The 18,162-nt window shown below is 55.2% G+C and overlaps 1 protein-coding gene across 8 annotated transcripts in view; it reads right to left on the reverse strand.

Moving 5' to 3' along the window:
* Positions 1–606: 606 nt before the first annotated feature.
* Positions 607–18,162, reverse strand: part of UHRF1 (ubiquitin like with PHD and ring finger domains 1) — a 50,527-nt gene continuing 32,971 nt past the window's right edge. For all 8 annotated transcript variants that reach the window (XM_082735161.1, XM_082735162.1, XM_082735164.1 and 5 more), the window contains 13 exons: positions 17,357–17,572; positions 12,008–12,108; positions 11,720–11,906; positions 11,260–11,383; positions 11,065–11,172; positions 10,661–10,765; positions 9,758–9,864; positions 8,405–8,567; positions 8,119–8,256; positions 6,601–6,748; positions 6,361–6,515; positions 5,274–5,378; positions 607–2,112 (listed from right to left, as the gene is read on the reverse strand). In XM_082735161.1, the coding sequence (XP_082591287.1) occupies positions 1,966–2,112; positions 5,274–5,378; positions 6,361–6,515; positions 6,601–6,748; positions 8,119–8,256; positions 8,405–8,567; positions 9,758–9,864; positions 10,661–10,765; positions 11,065–11,172; positions 11,260–11,383; positions 11,720–11,906; positions 12,008–12,108; positions 17,357–17,572 (1,804 nt within the window). In that variant the 3' untranslated portion in view covers positions 607–1,965. The remainder of the gene's footprint in view (positions 2,113–5,273; positions 5,379–6,360; positions 6,516–6,600; positions 6,749–8,118; positions 8,257–8,404; positions 8,568–9,757; positions 9,865–10,660; positions 10,766–11,064; positions 11,173–11,259; positions 11,384–11,719; positions 11,907–12,007; positions 12,109–17,356; positions 17,573–18,162) is intronic.

Genomic DNA, 18,162 nt, shown 5'->3' on the forward strand with positions numbered 1-18,162 from the left:
CCCACTCGCCCCCAGGAGGCTTTCACGGGCACACTTGACACATGTTAAAGGACCCAGAGAGGCAGAACTTTCTCCTTGCTGTGAACTCAGTCCTGCCCGTATCGTTACTTCACCGGCAGTAAAAGGTGTGGGCAACAGGTTGATGTGAAAAATCATGTCCGTGAATGCAGCCGCTCCCTTCCCTGGAGCCCACCGTTAAACTGGCCTCCCTCTTGGCCTCCGAACTCTGCCCAAACCAGCATTTCACATTGTCGGGACTCACCCCGCCAACACCCTTGGTGCCCACACATCCCCCGGTTGCTGATTCAAGCCGATCTCGCAATGGAGATTGGGGGCTGTTTCCTCAAATGTTAAAAGTGGGGACAGTGCCACTCCCTTGGCGAGCATTAAGGGACCCCTGGCTCCAAGCTGGAAGGCTGGGTTTGGCCCTTGGCCGGTAAAGGTCAATGCTGGACGCCTCCTGAGTGACACTTAGGGCTGCGGCATGACATCACGTCTTCAATCTGTCCTGTCCTGAGTGGGCCTGATGCTGCCCGCGGGCAGGGGACAGAGCCGCACCTGCCTGGTGGGTCCCAGAACGACTTGCAAACAGAAGACACAACCCGGTACATCTGTAAAAGGCATTTATTCTGAGAATCTAAAATCTGGACAAAGAACATTGAACTTTTTAGAAAAAGCCTACACGGGATTTTGTCATTTCTTCCTAACACATTAACAAACCTAATAACAAGGAGGAAAGAAAAACTTTTAAAACGGTATCACTCCGGTCTGTCTGCAGTTATGGGATTTAAAATATTCCTGTTCTATTGAGGTAAAAGCTGCAAACTTTGGTAAAGTTAGGAAAAAATAAAACTCAACAAATCATTCCCCAAAAAGTACAAAACCAAAAAAGGAAAAAAAAAAAAAAAAAAGAACCAAAAGCAAAAAACACAACCAAACCCTAAGTTATAGCTTTCTTGGTACATATACAATAACTACAAAAAAATTTCATTCAAAAAAGTACTTTAAAAAATCCCCCTCTTAAAATTCTCGGTTGGTGAGCTGACCAGTCAGTTGAAAGGATCCATAGAAATGAAATCACCCCCCACTCACTCACCCAGAATCAGGAAGTACTGGCTAACCCCAGTTTGCAGAATCTGGCTGGCATTTTCAACAATTCAGTGCTAAAAGAGAGCCCCACGTTTACAACAAAAGAAAGACCCCAAGGCACTTGAACATGGCTTCGAACGTGTGCTTCTGTGGTGCCGTAGGCAGGCTGGCCCTTGGCCACGCGCCCAGCCCCGGCATCAACAGCCCCGGCCCCCCAGCCCCCCGCACACCCGGGCAGAGGGCTCTGCGTGCAGGGCCACAACACAGAAGCAGACTGGGAGGCATGGCTTCGGGACAGGCGTTCACACCCGTCGGCCGGGGACCTCTCCTCTTCCCGGCGGGGGACAGCAGGGCCACTACTGGGCACCGCCGTTGCTGGATTTTGGGCGGCAAAACGCGGTCAGGGAGATGTGCTCCTTTTCAGCTGCAGGGGCCAGAGCCACACACCTTGGAAAGATTGTTCCAGGCGGCCGGGAGCCTTCTTGCTCGGCGGCGGCGGGCACTTCTGGGAGCTTGGTGCTGGGGACAGAAGCAGCCATCGCGCGAAGGCGGTTTTCTAATTCCATCTTCAGAAAAAAATTCCATTTTTTTATTTTGCTGATGAACTGCAGGCTTGGTTTTTGTTTTTGTTTTTTTTTTTTTAAACCCAAATAAAACACTGAGAAGTCCAACTTGCTTTCTCTGAGCCGCAATACAAACTCCTGAAAATTTATAGGTTCAAAAAGAAAAAACAAAACGAGACAACCAGGAAGACAAGGCTTTTTAAGGGAGTGGAGAAGAATCTACCTGTTTAAGTTAAGCCCACTAAGAACAAAATAGGGGGCGGAGACCCCTGTGACACGTTTTTTTAAAAACTGCCGGCGAGAAGTGCTCGGATCACCGGCCATTGCCATAGCCGGGGAAGAGCTGGTTGAGGGCGGCCTGCAGCGGCTGGTTCACCTGCATGGCGTAGCTCCGGCCAAGGTCGTAGCGGCATGCCGGGCAGCTGAACACCTGGGCCCGGAAGGATCTGTCCAGGCAGTCCTGCAGGAGAGTGCGGGGTGAGAACACAGTCCCTGTCCCACTGTCCCCCAAGCGACAACCCCCAATCCCACGTCCCCCAGGGCACTGGGCAAGTGGCGACCACTGACCCCACGTCCCCCAGGTACGGGGCGAACAACAGCCACCATCGCGGAGTCCAGAGGCCCCTCTCCCCCGACCCTGGGTCTCACTTTCTACTTCCAGGCTGGCCTCCCTGCGGCTCCTCGCAGGCCCCAAGCGCATCCCGACCTCCAGTCCTTGGCACGCGTAGCTCGTGCCACCTAACAGTTTGTCCTCTGGCTCTCCTATCACTCATGCCTTGGCTCAAGTCACCTCCTCGGAGGGCCCTTCCCGGGTGACCCTGGAGTGTCAGAAGCAGCCTTCGCCCTACTTGTCTCGAAATGGCACCTTCCACCTTCTGGAATCACCTCGTCCTAACAACGTCCTTTTTTTTCTTTTTCTTTTGAAGATTTTATTTATTTGACAGACAGAGATCACAAGTAGGCAGAGAGAGAGGAGGAGGCAGGCTCCCTGCTGAGCAGAGAGCCCATGTGGGGCTCCATCCCAGGACCCTGAGACCATGACCTGAGCCGAAGGCAGAGGCTTTAACCCAATAAGCCACCCAGGTGCCCCCCTAACAATGTCCTTATGTGAAACAGGCCAGACACCCCCACCACTTGCAGCGGGCTTGCCGACCCTGTCACATACTACGTGCTCAATAAACCTGTGCCAGTGACAGGACAGGATGAAAGGCCGGCAGGATCTCTGGCCCTGAGCCAGACCTCTGGGTTCACACGCCATTCTCAACCGTGGCACAGCTGGAGAAGCCAGCCAGGTGGGACTAGAGAGCTAATGGGCAGGCAAGCCCTGGACAGCCAGCTTCCTGCTCGCGAAAACAGGGAAGGCACCACCACTTGGCAAACACTAGGCAGGTAGGTGCCCACATCTCGAGGGCAGCATCGGGAAACAGGGTGAAGGTCAACCGTGCCAAAAGCCTGCCGAAGCCACAGCACACCCAACCACGTGCACGGCTGTGGCTCCTGCTCCCATCTGTAGAACTCAATTCCTTTCCCAACAGTCCACAACCTTGATCCCAGAGACTGAAGACCATTCTTTCCACTCAACACAACTAAAGCTCAGGGCCACGGTCACAAATCGGGCTCTGAACTGCTGACACCCCAAGTGTCCATCTCCACACCTCAATGTTATTCGCCCTTAAAAAGAAAGGGAAGGGGCGCCTGTGGGGGGGTTCAGTCAGTTGAATGTCTCGACTCGGGTCCCAGCTCAGGTCTTGATCTCAGGTTTGTGAGTTCAAGCCCCATGCTGGGCATGGAGCCTACTTTAAAAAAAGAAAAAGGGGGGCGCCTGGGTGGCTCAGCCAGTTAAAGCCTCTGCCTTTGGCTCAGGTCATGATCCCAAGGTCCTGGGATCAAGCCCCGCATCGGGCTCTCTGCTCAGCAGGGAGCCTGCTTCCTCCTCTCTCTGCCTGCCTCTCTGCCTACTTGTGATCTCCTTCTGTCAAAGAAATCTATAAAATCTTTAAAAGAAAAGAAAAAGGTGGGGGAATGGATCCTGACAGCTGCACAACGACATGGACACTGGGCTCAGCAACAGGAGCCAGACCCAGGACTCACCCCGCAGGACACCACTCCCAGGAGGTCCCCAGATGAGGCCCATCCACAGAGAGGAGATGGTGGGAGCTGGGGCAGGGGGTGGGGAGTCCGTGCTTTGTGGGGACAGATTTTCTGTTTGGGGAGATAGAAAGTTCTAGAAACGGGTGGTCATTGGACAGAGTCCGTGTGCTTCACACCGCTGAGCTGTACACTCAGAGACGCTTAAGATAGTAATTTTTACTTTGTGGGTATTTTACTACAATCAAGTAATTTTTTAGTAGAGTAGAAACAAAATCAAGTGCTAGGACACGTAGGCCAAAGCCATCTTCCTGTGACCACTCAGGAGCTGAGTTTCTTGCAGTGACCAGGGACAGACACAAAGGCCAGCAGCCCCTTCTTCCATGGCACCCGTGCGGGCTCTGCTGAGACGCTCAGTACCAGACTCCCCACACCCCACGCAGTTTCTGTGGCCTGACCCACCAGCTCTGCCGTGGGTGCCGTCTGTTTGCACCCAGCCCAGACTACTGTGGCACGGAGGCTGGCCGGGAAGGGGTTGCCTCATTTCTCTTCACGAGGCACGGGGGCTCCTGGGTGGCTTTCCAAGGCCACAAAACCCCTGCTCAGGGCACGCGGAGCTTCTGTCCTGGGCCGCGCAGCGGGACCGCAGGGCCCGAGGACAGAGAAGGGAAGGGCCTGACCTGCCGCACTGGGGTATGGTCACAGAGCCCTGGCCCTGGTGAGGCAGCGGACACAGGAGCCTGGACCAGGATAACCCCAAGGCGAGAAAGGGGGCTGGCAGCTCAGCGAGGCAAGGACAGTCCATTACGCCCCAACGATCTGCCTGCACTGCCCACAAGTTCCTCCAGACCGAGTCGGACTAGAAAACACTACCAAAAAGCCATTTTCCCCACTCACCAGCACACCCAGCTGTGCAACTCTGCCTCCCGGTGATGCAGGGGGCAGGGTCGAACCACTGCTCCTCAGGACACCCCCACAGAGCGCAACCCACCCCAGCATCAGCACGGCTGCAGAGGAGACCTCGACCCCCCACCCCCCCACCCCCTTCTCTCTTCCAGTCCAGCCCTCTTGACTGACAACCCTCCAGGCCCTACTTCCCAGCCCTCGTCCCCTACAGGCCGCCACTGCTCCAATCTGCATGCCTGTCCAGGCTTCTGTGCTTGCCATTCTGTCCCCCACCTTGAGATTCCACCTCCTCTGGGAAGCCCTCCCTCCCACTCCTCTAAGAGCCAAACATCTCAGACCTCTCCAGCCCAGGCCACGGCATGCTCAGTCAATGTTTGCCACACCCAGACCTCAAGCTAGGACTGCCACCCACCCTCTCCCGTCCTGGACCCCCAGCCATCTAGGAGGCCGGGGGAGAACGTTCTGGAGACAGGAGAACCAGAGAACACTCCTAAGGCAGGTAGTCTATGACCTGCTGGAGGGACAGGCAGAGGACCAACATGGCTTAAGGTCCCAGGGAGGTGGACAGGATGAGGACAGTGTTGTCTGAACACCACCCCCCGCTCCAGCCCACGGCCGCCCCCGCACCTTGCACACGTTGTGCTGACACACGGTCGTGATGGGCCGGAACACGAGCTCCTGGCAGCAGATGCACTGGAACGCCTCCTCCACTTTACTCAGGAACTTCTGGAACTGGAGGAGAGCGTGTGAGAGCGGACTGGACCCCCCTGTGACAGTGTCGGACCTGGTGCCCCTCAACCCTCCAGGGGCCAGAAGCAGCTCTTGCCCATGTGAGGACAAGAAACCCAGCCCAGAGGAGCGAAGGCCAAGGCCCCGAGACAAGGTGACCAGGACCGAGAGCCCGGAGAGGACGCCAGAGGTAACCGGCCAACTCCAAGGTGGGAAGGGTCTGTCCGGAGGGAGGCACAGAGAGCTCATTCCCCCCAGGTATGGGCTGTGGCCGGAGCACACCAAGCTGGCAGCCACCCATCCAGGTCACGCATCCTGCTCAAGGCAGAGGAGGATCCAGAAGAGACAGGCCTGGTTCAGCAGCTCAGAATGCTGAACACAGACAGACCTCCTGACCCAGCGGTCCATGCAGGGGACTGTGCTTGAGGCGGGGAAGCTGCGATGTTCACCGCCCCCCACTGTGGCTCAGCACCGCGGTCCCAGCAGGGGTGCATGCCAGCCTGTGGCCACCAGTGCCCACCCACAGGTGAATGCACACACCCAACATGGTCCGCCCCCATGCCAGAAGGTTACTCGGCCTTAAGAAGGCAGGGACCCTGACCCCTGCACGAGGGGAGCGGGCCCCGAGGACAATGAGCTCAGGGAGAGTGGCCAGACCCAGAAGGACCCGTCCTGCAGGACCTCACTCCCAGGAGGGCCCCGAGGAGTCCCGTCCACACAGACGGAGAGGAGAGGGTGAGAGCCAGGGGTGGCACAGGGAGTGGAGAGTCCGTGCTTCACGAGCACAGAGTCTCTGTGTGGGGAGATGGAAAGTTCTGGAGACGGAGGGTATGGGGTGGTCACAGGACAGGGTGAGTGTGCTTCCCGCCGCTGAGCTGTGCGCTTAGACACGTGGCAATGGGGAATGCTTTCTATTTCACCCGTAAACAATGACCAGGGGAGAGGACATCCAGGCCAGGTAGGGGTGGGGGTGGCAGGCACTCACCGTCCCGTCTTTGAGCGACTTCAGGATCTCACTCCACAGCTTAGTGTTGCTCTGGTCCTCCTTGATGAGGCTGCTCTGCTGGGCCGTGAGGCTGTAGGGCTCTACCTTACTCTTCTTAGGGGTCCCTCCTGGGGATCCAGCGCCAGCCCTGCCACCTGCAGGGACAGAACAGAGAGGGTGAGAGCGGGCAGGTGGGCAGCCGGGCCCGCACGCAGGGAGGCAGCCCGCAGAGACACCCACCTCCGGACTTGGTCTTGCGCTTGCCCTTCCTGGGGGACGTGAAGGTCCCCTCCTCCTCCATCTCCTCCTCGTCCTCCTGGGCCTCTCTCTTGCTGTTCTCTTTCTCCTTCTCCTTCCTGGCCCGGGCCTCCAGGTAGCCTTCCGGGTACTACAAGAGGAGGGAGTTGGCCGTGAGGACCACTGGGCGGGGGGCGGGGGGCGTTCCCCCTTCCTGCCCCCTCCCTCGTGGACAGTTCCCCCCCCTGCCCAGCCCACACTGGCGCCTCCGAGACTTGGACTCCTCCTCCTGACTCAGCCTCTAGGGAGCTCTGGGAAGTGAGCCTCCAATCACCCAACGTACCAAGGAGAAAAGGGCTAAGGGCGCCCCGTGCACCTAATGGGGCAGAGGCGGAGCGGTGAACAGGGCAGGAACAGAACATGCTCGCCATCAGATCTGGCGACTAAGAGCGTCTAATCGCTATCCTCACTGATTCGTTTAGAGGTAGGCAAGCTCTCCCACGAGGGGCCAGGCGTCAGCCCTCCCAGCCTCAGAGCTCCGAGGTAGCCCAGAAGCTGGCAGGGCTCAGAAGGGAATGGACCGGTGTGGCTGGGCCTCCAGCGAACGGATTTACAAAGACATGGCCCCAAGGCCTTGACTTCCCAACCCAATTTTGAGGAGTCTGGGGTCCCCCCAGGGTCTAACAGGCATTACTTGAGGAAAACCCCAACTCTGATGAGACACCTCCGATCACGGGAGATTTCTCCAGCATGTCATCTAGAAACTGTCCAGTGTCTCCGGCAACACAAGTGTGACGTCACTGACACCCCCACCAGAGGCTGGCAGCTCCCGTCCCGCGGCTATTTTTCTCCCCTGTTCCTTAGCTTCTGAAATTCTCCATGGTGCAAACATCAAGTGCAAGAGACAACTTCGTGACCCCGGGGGGAGGCGCTATCTGATTCTCAGTAGCAATTAAGATTCCTTAAATAGTCCCACACTGAGTTACCAGCTGTGAAGAGACTCGCCATAATGAACAGAAACACCATAATTATGGGGCAGAAAGGGCGCGCCGCACACGGGCTGAACCCTGGGAGCTCTAGCTGCTGCACGGAGGGGAGCCAGGGCTCCGGGGGAGGGTTCCTCCCCACATCCCGCCGGTTTTTTGGGTTTGCCCCTGCGCACCTGGAGGCGGCATGAAGCCTAGCAAAAAGGAAGAACCCAGAGGCCACGTGGATGTCGCACAAACTCCTCCCAGAACACAGCTCTAACAAGGAGGCCTGGCTCTCTACCCTCAAATTATGAATGTGAAGACACCACCACCAGCTGCCCACCACCTAGGTCTACTGGGTGGGCGCAAGGTGGGGGACCAGCTCGGTGCCTGGGAATTCATTTAAGATCACAGGAAACCCACGAGTTTCGGGTCAAGAAGGCAGGCTCCCACGGTCCCCAGTGACTGCCCAGGAAAACCGGGCTGTGAGCAGGACAGCGTGGGGCCTGGGCTGTGCGGCAGGAGGTTCTGGATGGGCTGGGCCTGGGCGCACCTGCATGGTCAGCCCCAGCTTCTTGATCCGGTCCTTCCCTTCCTTCGTCCAGGGGCCAGGTTCAGTGTCATCCCTCCGCAGGAGATAGCGCCACACCAGGAAGCCGGACTTGCCCTTCTCTGGCCAGTACCGCACCACCTGTGGGGAAGCCCAGGGGAGGTCAGCGGGGACGGGGTCGACAGGGGTAGGGCGGGGCCGGCAGGAGGGCGGGGCCGGCAGGAGGGCGGGGCCGGCAGGAGGGCGGGGCCGGCAGGAGGGCGGGGCCGGCAGGAGGGCGGCCATTCACCTTGTAGATGCCGTCGTACCGGTTGCCCTCGGCGGGGGCGTACTTGCTGTGCTTGCGACCTTTCACGTTGCGCACCACCCGCACCGGTTTCCCGGACCGCCAGTCCTTGGCCTCGGCCCCCTTGCGGTCGTTGATGGGGGCACTGCAGTTCAGAGCCAGCGCCCTGGGGGAAGAATCACTGTGGGTTGGATCCCATCTCCAACCACCCAGAGGAGAGCCTCTCATTCTCACCCCTAGAACCTGTGACTACGACCTTCCTTGAAAAGTGGGTGACCGCAGATGCGTTCAAGCTCAGAGGAGATCAGGGGGCACTAGTGTGGCCCTAAAAGCAACAACTGGTGTCCTGCTAAGGAAGGGTTAGTGGAGGTATAGGAACGGGGGAGAAGGCCACATGAAGGAAGCAAAGGCTGGAGGGACACCGGAGACCACCGACGGCTACCAGAAGCTGGAAGCAGCAGGGAGGATCCCCCTCCAGAGGTGTCAGAGGGAGCACAGCCCAGCCCATCCCTCAAATTCAGAGTTTGGGCTCCAGAACTATGCAAGAGTAAGTTCCACAGATGGAGGTGTGCGAACACAGGCAGGGCCTTCGCACCAAGGGCCACGTGGGCCCCGGGACCGGCAGACCAGGGCTCAGGCTCAGCACCTCCTTCGGGACCACTCCGGAGCCTCGCCACTGCTTCAATTTGTATCTTTGATAACCTGAGTTGAACTTAACTTTTCATGGTCATTGGTGCTCTGCACTCTTCTTGTGAATGACCTGTATGTCCTTTGCTTTTCTTCGTTTTTTTGTTATTGATTTGCAAAGCTCTTTATATAGGAAAGCCTAACCATCATAGGTCATGTTTGCAGCACACCCACCCCACAAATAGTCTGCCTCTTCATTTTACATATGGGTTCTACTGATGTAATTTATAATATTTAAGTTATCAAATCTCCAGCTTTTCTTTTGGCGTCAGAAGGCTTTTTGTGCTTACAAAGTCCTTCCCCATCCTGTGGTCTGGGGTCAGCAATCTGCTGCTTCGTTTTGCAAATAAAGTTTTATTGGAACACAGCCATGCACGTTCATTTATGTGGGCTTTGAGGCTGCTTTTGTGTTGTGATAGCAGAGTTGAGTGGTTACAACAGAGGCCTAAGGGAAAAAGTTTTCTTTAACACATCTGACGGACTCACAAGCCTTTAGCAAACAGAAGGAAAGAAATGGATCTCCTCATCTCTACATTCCATCACACTTGTAACAGGAATCTGAACTTCCTGACCATACACCCTAAAATAGACCCAACCCTCTCCCCGTGTAGCTGCTGGAGGATAGGGCAGAAGCCTGCTAGCAAAGAAAGGAAACCTGTTTCTGCAAACCTGTTGGTGTTGGTGAGCTTTTGGTCACAAGACTGTTCTGCAGTCCGCTTGTTGCCAGAAAGATCTCGACCACCGCTGCCTGTGTACGTGAAAGAGTTCCCGTGGTCCTGAAACAGACAAGGAGGCCAGGCTGAGCCCTCCAGACCCAGGAGAGGAGAGACTCGGCCAACAACTACCCCGCACACACCTATCGAGAGGACACCCCTCAAAGACACAGAATGAGGAGAACCCGGGCGTCCGTGTGCTAGCAGGAGGAGACCAAGCTAGCGCAGCCGTGATGGACCACGGTACCGAGGCTCCTCAGTACATTAAAAACAAGTTACCGTCCGATCCAGCAGTCCCACTTCTGGGTCTATACCCAAAAGAAGTGAAAACCGGGCCCTGAAGAGATGCTTGCATACCCATGTCCACAGTCACATTATTCACAAAAGCTAAGTGTGGAAATAACCCCCCTGTCCATTGGGAGATGAAGGATACACATGGTACAGTCCATCTACACGACGGAACACGATCCAGCCTTAGAAGAGAAAGGATCCTGACACCTGCCACGATGGGGAGGGACCCTGAGGACACTGGGCTCAGTGAGAGGAGCCAGACCCAGGACACATCCTGCAGGACCCCACTCCCAGAGGAGTCCCGTCCCCAGAGGCAGAGCGGAGACGGTGGGAGCCAGGGCTGGGGCAGAGGGTGGGGAGTCCGTGCCTCGTGGGGACGGAGTCTCTGTGTGGGGAGATGGAAAGTTCTAGAGACGGAGGGTAGGGGTGGCTGTACGACAGTGGGAGTGTGCTTCATGCCGCTGAGCTGTGCATTCAGAAATACTTGAAAGAATAAATTTTATGTGTATAGAATTTTTATTTTATACATAATTTTTTAAAAATCTGGAACCGCTCCCCCCACACTCACCACGTCATCCTCATATCCCCCAGCCAGGACCAAGGAATAAGCCCCATCGTTGCTCCGGCCGTGGATGCCCGCCACGTGAGGTCGATGGACCCCCGACTCGCTGACCTGCGCAAACCACCAGGTGATAAATGGCACCTTTGGGACTGGCTGCACAGAGCAGCTCAACCCAACCCTCTGGCTCCCACTTCCAAAGCCAGCGGCCTGACTTTTCTGCCGAAGCCAATCACACCTGTTCCGAGAGCCCCTCCCCCAGAAGCCCCAAGTCTGAGCCCCACCGTGGAAGGAGCTGGCCTGAAGTCCAACCCTGTCACCTGCCCCCAGGGTGGTCCTTGCCCAGGCGCAGGGGCTTCTGGGAGGCCAGTACCCGTGGGCCCGGCCCCAGAGCCCAGGAAGTCGGGGGGTACCTGGACTCTGAACCTCCACATGGTGCCCACAGGGATCCCCGGGATGGGTCCGTAGTGGTTGGACGGGACGATGGTGCACTCCTTGGTACGCCCCACGCACGCCATGCCCTGTCCGTCCGGGACCAAAGGAAGAGCAGAGTGAGCGCATGTGGGGCAGGGAGGGTGGTGGGGGCGAGGGGCGCGGGGCGGCCTCACCTTGCCCCAGTCCCGCTGCGAGGAGGACGTGGCTGACGCCATCTTCGCCTTCTTCTTGCTCTCTTTCAGCTTCTCACCCGCCAGCACCACCTCACTGGCGTCATTCCGACACTCGGGGCAGTACCTGTGACAGCAGGGACGTCACCTCCTGTCCCTGCCTGCCTCCCACCCCCCGCGCCCAGCCCTCCTGCGCGGTCTGGGGAAGGGAGAGCATTTCAGTCTAAATTCAGGAATATTAAGCAGGAACCCAGCCGCCCCCGATCCCCAATCGGACGTGCTCAGTAGCCACGTGTGCCCTGACAGGTGGCACAGAGCTAGAACATTCTGCTGGACGCCCAGACGCTCGTCCCTCTCCCCCAGGCGTCTCACAGCGCTGCCCAGCAATGAAGGTAAAGCTCATCTGGGGATACCGGACACCCCCAGGAAAACTCGACGCGCAGCGAGGAGCCCGTCCGCTCACCACTCGTCCTCCTTGGGGATGCTGCTGAGGGGCGGGCACAGGCAGTAAATGTGGAAAGCCATGTCACACTCGTCGCACATGAGCTGCTTGTCGGGGTCCTGCTTGCCCCCGCACAGGTGACAGGCGCACACCCGGCAGGTCTTGTTCTCGTCGTCCTTGCAATGCTTGCACGAGGGCCCGCTCTTCCCTGGACGAGGGAGGCGGGGCTCAGCTCCGGCGGCGCCGGGACGGGGCGCCCCCACCCCACACCCGACGGGGGAGTCACGGAAAGACAGGATCGGAACTCACTTCTCATTGGGTTTTCGACAACGGGGCTCCCCTCGCCCGGAAGCTCGATCTTGAACACCTCGTCCACGAAGATGATCCGACAGTCATTGAGCGAACCACCCCTGTGAGGTAGAAGCCATTAGAACACTCCAGCTGGCCAAGCCAAGGTGCCTCAGCAGGGAGGACTCTGCCACCTCCCACGCTGCTCAGAGCAGAGAAACGCCTCTGGTTCTATCTAGTTTTATCAAGGCCTCTCACATTCATTGAGCTTCTCCCCTTGCTGGTTCAAGTCCTACTAAATCAGAGACAAGACCAAGACAACGCATAAACCCCAGTTTCATCACATGCCCTTGAGACAAGAATTTCTAACCTTTCAACAGGCAGCCATGACTAAACAAGGCCCCATACACAAAACTGAAAGGTGAGGTCTGCTCAGTCTCCTTGTATCAAAATGCAAAACTCCTCCAAGTTCAAGTGACGGCCAGGGGCCAACCCCACATCTCCAACAGTGTCCAATGGCAAGCCAGTGGAGTCCCAGACACGTGCCACCTGTGTCATTCTGTGTTTTCCAACCACCATGCTGAACGAGTAAAATCAGGCAGAATCCATGCTGGGCTTTACGTAATCTGATACTATTTCCACGGGTCCTAAGGTACTATTTCCACGGGTGATGACTAGGACAGAACTAGGAATGAGCTATTTCGTATTCCTGCCCAGCACCAAGTCCCTGACCTTCAGTGTGCGTTACACTTCCGGGTCAGCTTGGCCCGAGCTCGCCATATTTTGAGTGATTGACATCATGAGTGGCCGAGGCCACGGACCCGGGCTGCACAGGCACAGATGATCCTGCCGGCTCACGGGAAACCCTGGGGACAGAGGCACAGAGGACATGGCGCCACAGGGCGTGGAAGGCAAAACCCAGGCCGTGGAGAGTCTGTGGGACACACAACCTGGCTTCCTCAATAAATAACCTGGTGAGGAAAGGGGGAAAGAGAAAAGGACGGGAGACCTGAAGATGCAAGTGGCTTAAGTGATACAGATTGAGCTAACTGAAGTCTGCGCAGGCTCTGTACACCCAACTAAACAAAAGGTTACAAAAACAAGTGAGAAAATTGGAAAACAAATCAGTGACTGAATAAGTCATTAAGAAATTATGACCGGGGGCACCTGGGTGGCTCAGTGGGTTAAGTCTCTTGCCTTTAGCTCAGGTTGTGATCTCAGGGTCCTAGGATGGAGCCCTGCTTTGGACTCTCTGCTCAGCAAGGAACCTGCTTCCCTCCTTCTCTCTCTGCCTGCCTCTCTTCCTACTTGTGATCTCTGTCTGTGTCAAATAAATAAATAAATCTTAAAAAAAAAAATTATGATTAAGGCATAAAGACTTAGGAGCTCCTGGGTGGCTCAGTGGGTTGAAGCCTCTGCCTTCGGCTCAGGTCATGATCTCAGGGTCCTGGGATTGAGCCCCGCATCGGGCTCTGCTCAGCAGGGAGTCTGCTTCCCCCCCTCTCTCTGCCTGCCTCTCTGCCTACTTGTGCTCTATGTCAAATAAATAAATAAAATCTTAAAAAAAAAAAAAAAGGCATAAAGACTTAAAATGAGGGCTCCTGGGTGGCTCAGTGGGTTAAAGCCTCTGCCTTGGGCTCGGGTCATGATCCCAGGGTCCTGGGACCAAGTCCCCACATCGGGCTCTCTGATCAGCAGGGAGCCTGCTTCTGTTTCTCTCTCTCTGCCTACTTGTGATCTCTGTCAAATAAACAAATAAAATCTTTTTTAAAAAAAGACTTAAAATGAACACATAAATTAAAAAAGAAAAAAAAAAAGAAATTATGACATCTTTACATTGTGACAACATCGTCATAACTGTCTAGGTAGAGTCACTTTAAAGAAATGACTCGTAGAGCACCTGGGTGGCTCAGCTGGTTAAGCCTCTGCCTTCAGCTCAGGTCATGATCTCAGGGTCCTGGGATCCAGTCCCGCATCATGCTCCCTGCTCAGTGGGGAGCCTGTTTCTCCCTCCCCTGATGCTTGCACATGCTCTCTCAAATAAATAAAAACTTGACAGAAATAAAGAAGAAATGAATTGTAAAGCATGTATGGATAGAATGAATCAATGCTTGAGAGTCACCTCAGTATGACAAGGCTGGTAGCACCCTCCTGTGAAGGAAAATCCACAGAATCCACTGCTGGCAGACACGCCCTTACAGGATGAGGGAGGGAGCTCCTCAGGTAGGAAATGATACAGGAAGGAATTCTTAGGAGCAACAGAAGAGAAACAGAAAAAGCAGAAAAGTGGGCACATCGGACAGATTATCCTCTTTAGGAGTTCTGCAAGACACAGGGGAGGACTGAGATAAAGATCTGAACTCCGTCTGCTACTCAGTGAGTACAAACGGACATAAGTAAGGATGGGTTTCTGGCAAAAGGGACAACCAGTGGGTCGCATGCTTATGGTAAAATCCAGAGGAACCGCTAAAAAACCTATCCACAGCGATACTCAAAAGACAGTACGCAAATCTGGACAGAATCCTAAAATGTGTTTAGGTAACCCATGGGAACGATGGAAAAAGAGAAACGGAGGAAACAAACAGAAAACAAAGGACAAACTGGCAGACGTTAAGTCGTAACACACCAATGTTCACCTCGCGGGAATGGTGTGAATGTGCCGATCAAGAGGCAAGATGCCAGGATGGATTAAAAAACACGCCGGTTATGTGCCAAATCCAACTACACGGGTTGAAAGTAAAAGGAAAGAAAATACAGCCTGCAAACATTAACTTGAAAAAGCAAAGCAGGTGTGGACAGACACACAAGCACCTGGGAGCCAGGACACCACTAGACAAGAGGGAAATCACAACATGACGGAGAGGTCCCTCAGCCGGGAAGACAGAGCTGCCCTGAACGTGTGTGCCCCAGACACTGATTGAGGCCTAGCGGAGGCAGACACCCCCACAGTGAGGGTGGGCACGCTGGCACCCCTCAGCACCTGACGGGGAACCAGACAGACAATCAGCAAGAATCAGAAGGGAGCACCAACAGGCTCTAACAGACGGAAGTAGGACACTCTGCCCAACAGCAGAATATCCTGGTTTTTCCTCAAGCAACTGCAGAATATTCAGCAACTTTGACCCTACCAGGGGCCACAGAAAAAACCATAATAATAATAAAGTCAAATTAGAAATCAGGGGGTGTCAGGGTGGCTCAATGGGTTGAGCAACTGCCTTTGGCTCAGGTCATGATCCCAGAGTCCTGGAATTGAGCCCCGCATCACGGGAGGAAGGGTCCCTGCTAAGCGGGGAGCCTGCTTCTCCCTCTCCCTCTGCCTGCCTGCTGCTCCCCCTGCTTGTGCTCTCTCTGTGTCAAATAAATAAAAAACCTTAAAAAAAAAAAAAAAGAAATTAGGAATGAGTAACAGAAAGACAATGCAGAAGTCTCTAAACACTTAGGAATAAACACAATACTTCTAAAGAAGCCAGGAGCCAGAGAGGAAGTCTGGAAGGAAAAAAAAAAAAAAAAAAAAAAGAATGGTGAAGAAAAAGAAAAATACAACATAGCAAACTTTTACATGGAGAGCCGTGAAGACAGTGCTGAGAACTCAATGTATAGCGCTAAGGGCAGGCGTTAGGGAGGGGAGATGCCGCAGATCAACAGCCTAAGTTTCTTATTACCTCAAGAAACTAGAAAAAGGGGATGCGCAGGTGGCTCAGTCGTTGAGCATCTGCCTTTGGCTCAGGTCATGATCCCAGAGCCCTGGGATCGAGCCACACATCAGGCTCCCTGCTTGGCAGGAAGCCTGCTTCTCCCTCTCCCATGCCCCCTGCTTGTGTTCCCTCTCTTGCTGGTCTCTCTCGGTCAAATAAATAAATAAAATCTTAAAAAAAAAAAAAACATAAAAATAAATTTAAAGGAAAAAAAAAAAAAGAAACTAGAGAAAGAACAAAATCAACCAATAGAAAGAAGGGAGAACATTTAGAAGATGAGAGCAGAGGAAAACAAGGAAAAAAGAGAAAAGAATGAAAGAACACACTCGTTCTTCATTAACCATAACGTGGCCGTAGCCTGGCCTGAGCCCCAGAACCTTGCCCCAACACCCGCGTAGGTCTCCACCCTGGTGTCCCTGCTCCTACACTGCCCCCTGCAGTGCATTCCTCTCTAGGCTGCCAGAGCTGGAATTCTTAATTGTAGGTCAAAGCCTGTGGCTTTGCTCCAATGCTACCAATGCTCAATGGTCCAATGCTCCAATGGCTACCAGCAAAAGAGAAAGAATGCCAGTGCCAAACCTCTCTGGACCATGCTGCTTGGAAGCTCCCACAGTCTTGATTCTTCTCCCCCTCCACTCCACCCCACTGGCTTCCTTGCTAGAAATGCACCAGGCATGGCCTGCCCCAGGACCTTTGCACTTGCTGTGCTTTGCTCAAGATGCTGTTACCCAAATATCTGTGTGTATATATGCATTACACACATGATGGAATGTTACTTGACCACAAAAAAGGACATCCTGACACCTTGTGGTGGATGGACTCTGAGGACACCGGGCTCAGGAAGAGAAGCCAGACACAGGATGGCAAAGCCTGCAAGACTCTGCTCCCAGGAGGTCCCCAGGAGTCCCATGCACATAGAGACAGATGGTGGGAGCCAGGGCTGGGGAAGGGGTCGGGAGTCTGTGCTTCATGGGGACAGAGTCTCCATGTGGGGAGATAGAAAGTTCTAGGGACGGAGAGTGGGGATTACTGCACAATGGCTTGAGTGTGCTTCATGCCACTGAGTTGCACACTTAGAAGTGGTTAAGGTGGTGAGTTTTCTGTCATGTATATCTACACAGGCACACGCACATGTAGAACAGAGCTTGGCAAATACCTAAAAGGGGCCAGACAGTATTTTTGAATTGGTGGGCCACACAGCCTCTCTTCAGCTACTGGACTCTGCCCTTTTAACACCAAGGCAGCCACGGGTATTCAGTGAAGAGATGGGCATAGCTGTGTGCCAATAAAACTTTATTTGCCAAAACGGGCAGAGGGCTGGATCCGGCTGCAGACTGCACTTTGCTGATCCCGGATGCAGACTGTATCCTACGTGCGCTTTGCTTCTGTGCCTGTTTATGCTAGCTTACGCACAGGTGACAAGAAGAGAGAGGTCTCCGGAAAGGAGAAGTGGGTGACCAAACGAGAACGAAGAAGGGAGAACGTTCCTTCAGTACTGCCTGGATTTTGACACTCTGGGATTATTACCTATTCACCAAATTCAGAACAACACAACAAAAACCTCCACCGTCGGGGCCTGGGGTTCAGAGACCGTCGCCCAGGCGGAGGGACATGAGGGACGGAGGGCCTCCCCGCCGGGGCCCCGGCTGGACAGCGCCGGAGCCGCGCCACTCACCCGAGCCGGACGTTGGCGTACAGCTCCCGCGCCGTCCGGGTCTCGCGCTTCCGCACGATCTCTGCATCATACCAGAAGCCACGCTCCTTGGGGTTGTCCGGGTTATAGTTGAGCATGACCTCCTGGCCCACCTCGAGCTCCTGCCACTTGAAAATGTGCCGGGCGCGGGCCCGGACGTCCCGGGAACTCATCTGGACCACTCCGTTCTCCGGGTAGCTGGGAGGAAACCCGCACGGTCATGAGACCCCGCGGCACACCCGACTTCATTCCCTTGACGGCAGAGGTGCCCACACGAGTGCAGGTTACTTTGGTCACAGTGGCCCATCAAGTCCCCACCCCGATGAGCTCAGCTCCCAGTAAGGAAAACACCCAGGCCTAGAAGACACGTTCGAATTACAGGTGTTGTGGCTTGAACGGTGTCCCTGGAAAAAAGACCTGCCGGGGGTCCTTACAAGACGAGGAGGAGACACCGGGGCAGGCTCTCGCGGCCCCACAAGGGAAAGCCCGTGTGAGGACAGCGAGAAGGCGGCCGGTCTGCAAGCTGGGAAGACGGGCCTCACCAGGAAGCAACCCGCCAGCACAGTGAAGTGGAGTCCCAGCCTCCAGAGCCAGGAGATGTAGCCGCCCAGCCTGGAGTCACCTGTGGTGGTCACCCGAGCCCGTCCCAGACCTCTTCCACGTGCAGAGACACGGACCCCTGTGCCCGGCACACGCTAAGTGCTAAGTACTTGCACGTGCCAGAAAGGGACAGACGACCAACCGGATCTAGAGAGGCCTCGCGCGGCAATGACGCATGGTAGGGACAG

This window comes from Mustela nivalis (genome assembly GCF_964662115.1).
Source record: "Mustela nivalis genome assembly, chromosome: 1".
Classification (NCBI taxonomy): Eukaryota; Metazoa; Chordata; class Mammalia; order Carnivora; family Mustelidae; genus Mustela; species Mustela nivalis.